This window comes from Crocodylus porosus, unplaced genomic scaffold, assembly GCF_001723895.1.
Source record: "Crocodylus porosus isolate Cpor-Errol unplaced genomic scaffold, CroPor_comp1, whole genome shotgun sequence".
NCBI classification, from domain to species: Eukaryota; Metazoa; Chordata; order Crocodylia; family Crocodylidae; genus Crocodylus; species Crocodylus porosus.
In genome coordinates this window covers 29359252-29364134 of record NW_017728907.1, presented here as the reverse complement: position 1 = coordinate 29364134, position 4883 = coordinate 29359252, and the positions used below count along the sequence as shown (strand labels likewise).

Sequence of the window (4883 nt, the reverse complement as noted above, 5' to 3'; positions counted from 1 at the left end):
CCCATCCCTCGATTGTTAGTCCCTCGCTCGGACGCTTTTGTATTTCCATCTCAACTTTGTCATCTTTTTCCTGGATTCCCCATCCAAAACATCTACTAATAAAAGTCAATATGACACAAGAAATACAGACCCAAATTGAGCGATAATTTACCTTCTCTATACCCCTCCCCAACATTATTCCAGAAATCTTCTCATCCAGAAAATATAAGCCCTAACAATGCTAGTTATTTAACAGTGCGTTGTCAAAAGGCCCAACTAACAAGAAAAAAGTTGTCCTCCACATTACAATTGCATGCTGCAAAGTCCAGGACGCATCTGAGCCAGATGCATGCTGAAAGGACACAACAGTACTTGGATCAGAAGATTTTGTGGCATCCATATTACTACTTCATACAATGAGTTGCAATGCAGTATTTTTCACCTTTATGAAGAAAGGCATAAAGGAGAGTTTAACTCCACGAGCCTGTGCTAGAGGTTTCAACTCTTCTCTCAACTGCACAAGTTGATTCAACTCAATCTCATCACAGTAACCAAAGTGAGGAATCTTCAAAGCAGCACTCATGGTCTTCACCATTGCCTTGTGAAATCCTGAAAAATATTTATTAGGTGCTTTTATCAATGAAAGACAGCTTTCAGAAGCTAACTGCAAAGCTTCTAACATTTGGTTTTGTTTTATAAAAACAGCACATCTTTAAAAAAAAAAAAAGTGGGATAAACAGTAAATACCTCTTTAGGATGACTTATTTTTCAACAGCAAGGAAATAAAATTTTAAAATAGCTTTATGCCAAAGATCACTATGACAATGCTGATAATACAGAATCAAAGGAATTGTAGAATCAGAGAAAATAAGGGCTGGAAGGGACCTCAAGAAGTCATCTAGTCCAACCTCCTATTCAAAGCAGGATCATCCCCAACTATATCATCCTAACCAAGGCTCTGTCTAGCCAAGTCTTAAAAACCTCTAAGGATGGAGATTCCACAAAGTCTGTGGGTAACCTGTTCCAGTGCTTTACTACCCTCTTCGTGAGAAAGTTATTCCTAATATCTAACCTCAACTTCCCTTGCTGCAACTTGAAACAATTGGTCCTTGTTCTGTTATCTGCCAGGACTGAGAACAGTGTAGCTTAGGGTAGGCAAAATATGGTCCACCAACTGGCTGGATGCAGCCCATGACTGCCCCCGCAGTTCTCCACATGGGATTGAGCTCCACCGGCTCCTGCCAGGGCAGTCCGCACCATACTCCCGCCAGCTCTAGCCCCAGCCAGCATGCAGCTTCTGGTGGGGCTGTTTCCAGTAAGGCTGCCGTCGGCCAGGTGCTCCTTTGCTCCCCTCACCTCCAGCAGGACTGAAGCTCTCCCCTCCCTGCCCCATTAGAAGTTGTATGCTGGCTGGGGCTGGGGCCAGGGCTGAAGTTGAGCAGGGCTGTTCTACTCTCCTTGCCTCCAGCTCTAGCTGCTGCTCCTGCTGTGCCATGCAGCTCCAGGCAGGCAGGCAGGCAGGCAGGCAGGCAGGCAGGCAGGCAGGAAGTTCAGCCAGGCAGCTCATGCCCAGCACATGGAGCTCCAGCTCCAGGCCATTTTCTGTCCATTCCACCTATCTACAGGTGGCTGTTCATCACACCAGGCGGCTAGAGCAGGTGGAAGGCAACTCGGAGCTAGAGCCAGAGCTCCACACATTGGGCAGGAGCCTCCCGGCTGATGCTTTCCGCCTACCTAGAGTGGTGCTGCAGGGGCAGGAGAAGCACCAGCTGCAGCTGGAGGCAAAGGAAGTAGAACAGCCCCACCAGCTGCCAACTAGACATCAACCCATTGATTACTCCCATGGAGCCCAACAATCCAGCCAGTTTTCTATCCACCTTACAGTCTATTCATCCAGCCTGTGCTTCCTTAGCTTACCTGTGAAAATGTTGGGGGAGACCATATGAAACGATTTGCTAAAATCAAAAAAATACACCACATCCACTGTCTTCCTGCATCCACAGGGCCAGTCATCTCATCATAGAAGGCAATCAGGTTGGTTAGAAATTACTTGCCCTTGGTGAATCCATGCTGACTGTTCCTAAATCACCTTCTTCCCCCCCTCCAAGTGCACTGGTAAACTTATTCACTCATCTTGTCATTTAATTATATAAGTTTCTACACAAATAGTAGTCACAGTATTGTTTTAAAATTGCCAAATTACTCATTTCATAAAGAGCTTCAAAGAAAGAGGTCTGTACTGCATAGTAATATAATATGACATGGGACAACAGCTCAAAGCCAGTAATCAGGAACAGGGCAAAACTACACACATACATACAGAACACTGGCAGCTATGAATGTAATATATAACATTATTTATGTTTTCACTGTTGCAAGCTGAATCAATTATCAATGCTATACCAAGATTACATTTATGCTTTTACCTGTTATGGGCTCAATTTTATCTTTTCCTGTAAACACAATGGGTTTTGAAATAGGTACAGGAATTGTATGTGCTTTATCCTTTGGAGTAGTTGGTGCAGTCTCTAGTTTTGGTAATGGCGGGATAATCTCAGATTTTGGTGATGGAGGTAAAATAGCTCCCGTCTGCTTGGCCAAATAATTGAGAATGTCTTCTTTAAGGATTCGGTTATCTTTCCCTGTTCCAACAACTTCACTCAGTTTAATCTGCAAATTATAAAACAAGCTATTTAACTTTTGCTATATAGCGCGTACACAAAATTCTTCTTATAATATTGAGATGAAAGTGTATTATAGGGCATGGAGAAATGAAAATCTGGGGCAGTTTCAAATGCCAAGACTGAACAGCTGCTTGGGAATACATAATAACTGTCACACTAACTGCTATATGTACAGGAGACTGTAATGATACAGGTAAGCTAAATCACCCCAGTTTTTACCTGTGTATCACTGCAGGCTTGTGAACACTAACAGTTAGGGTAGTGGTTCTCAACAGCAGTTATGCAACAACCCAGGGTGCCATGACTGCAGCAGTGTCTAGCTAAAACTGTCCATTATGCAGGACTGCAGCAGTTGCACACATTCCTCCTGCATTCAGGCTCTCCGATAACTCCTCTCATGCTGTAGCTTTTCCTGGTCTTCCCCCCTGCCCATGTTCCTCCCAGAAAGAGAGACAAGTGCCATGTGCCCCACATGCCTCTGTTTCTGAGAGACATTGTGCAGGGCTAGACTGTGAAGGGCTGCAGCACAAGTCAGCTCTCCTGCTTGCTTTAGACTTATCAGAGAGCCCAAATGAGGCACATGTGAAATGTCACAAATATTCCTAGGCTGCACCAAACATGCAGGACAGTTTTACTTGGTGGCAGCTACATCCAGTTGAGAACCACAAAAGTAAGTTAAGCATAAGAGTGGTTCTCATCCACGGTTACTACTAGGGGTGCACTGACAAAGATTTTTTGGGCCAACACTGATGGTCAATTTTTAATGAGCCATATCAGCTGATACCAATCCAATCATCAATTATGCAGATCCGGCTGGTAAGTCTGTTGTGGGGGAAGGGGCGAGGGAAGGGGGAAGAAAGAGGTTCCTGTGGTGAGGGAGGGAGTGAGGCTGGGGCAGGAGCTGCACAATCAGAGTGAGTCATAGGATGAAGCCGCGAGCAGCTTGTCCAGGAGCTGCGGGGGGGGAAAGACGGCTTCTGCAGCAACGCACACCCCAGGAGAGCATGGTGGGACATGTGCCCCTGGATCTGTGCAGGGGCGAGGGTGGGTGCAATGCCGAGCTCTTCCTGGCAGGGGGCTGGGTAGGGCTGTGCTCAGGGTGGGCAGCAGCAGTGCTGGGAGAGGAGCTATGGGTGGGCTGCAGCCACCCCAAAAAATTGCTGTAGTCCCCCAACCCCACCTCCCAGCACCACCGCCACTTGCCCTGAGCGCAGCCCCAGCCCAACCCCCTGCCAGGAAGAGCATGGCACCGCCCTGTCCCCAGTCCACAGTGTCAACCCACCCTCACCCCATGCACAGATCTGGGGGTACATGCCCCCCATGCCCTCCCAGGGTGTGTGCAGTGGCAGGACCTGCCTCTTCTCCCCACGTTCACTGGACGGAGCCCTGGCTCCATCCCACACTCTGCCCCGGCTCCATCCTGCACTCCGCCCTGGCTGTGCAGTGCCTACCCTTGCCCCTACCCCAGCCCTATTCCCTCTCTTACCACATGGGGCTCGATCTGCCCCCACCCCAACACACCCTTTCCTTTACAACACACTTACCAGCCAGACCCAGCTGCTTTTCATGCTGCGAGACTGTGCTCCTGGCTGCCTGTGTGCTGGGCTGCAGCTACGCGCATACACAGGTCATTTATTGGCCACATCAGCCAGAAAAAGCCAATTGCTGATGCTGTTAATTTTCCTTATATTAGTACCGATCTGATATGGAACCATTATATTGATGCACCCCTAGTTACCGCCACATTCAAGAGTTGTAAAGGGGTGCCATGACTCTAAAAAGCTTGAGAACAACTGAATTAGAGTTTAACAGCTTCTGTGTTGTCAAGGTACCCGAGTAACATTCCAGTTTTAACATTTTCCTGCTACTTAAACATCACCTATGCAAACTTTATCAAAATGATCTGAAAGGCTATATGGGATGATAATTACACATATTAAAGTTGAATAATGATTTCTTGGTAGTTTTTTCTTATTTGAAAAATATTTATAAATACTTTGCCACTTCATCTATGATACTTGTATTTGAAAAAAGTAATTCATCAACATTTTCTCACAGTTCTTTTCTTGACAACTGATCACCATCTTTCAACAATGTTAAACTGTTAGCGCCATGCCACTTTTCAGATAGATGTCCCCCAGGGCTCGGTCCTCGGGCCCGCACTGTTCAACATCTTCATCAGTGATTTGGACGAGGGGGTAAAAAGCACCCTGTTCAAAT

The 4883-nt window shown here is 46.5% G+C and overlaps 1 protein-coding gene across 1 annotated transcript in view; it reads right to left on the bottom strand.

Moving 5' to 3' along the window:
• Positions 1-4883, bottom strand: part of DBT (dihydrolipoamide branched chain transacylase E2) — a 25051-nt gene that overhangs the window by 8058 nt on the left and 12110 nt on the right. The window contains exons 6-7 of the mRNA XM_019531026.1: positions 2406-2649; positions 422-588 (exon numbers count right to left, since the gene is read on the bottom strand). Of these exons, the coding sequence (XP_019386571.1) occupies positions 422-588; positions 2406-2649 (411 nt within the window). The remainder of the gene's footprint in view (positions 1-421; positions 589-2405; positions 2650-4883) is intronic.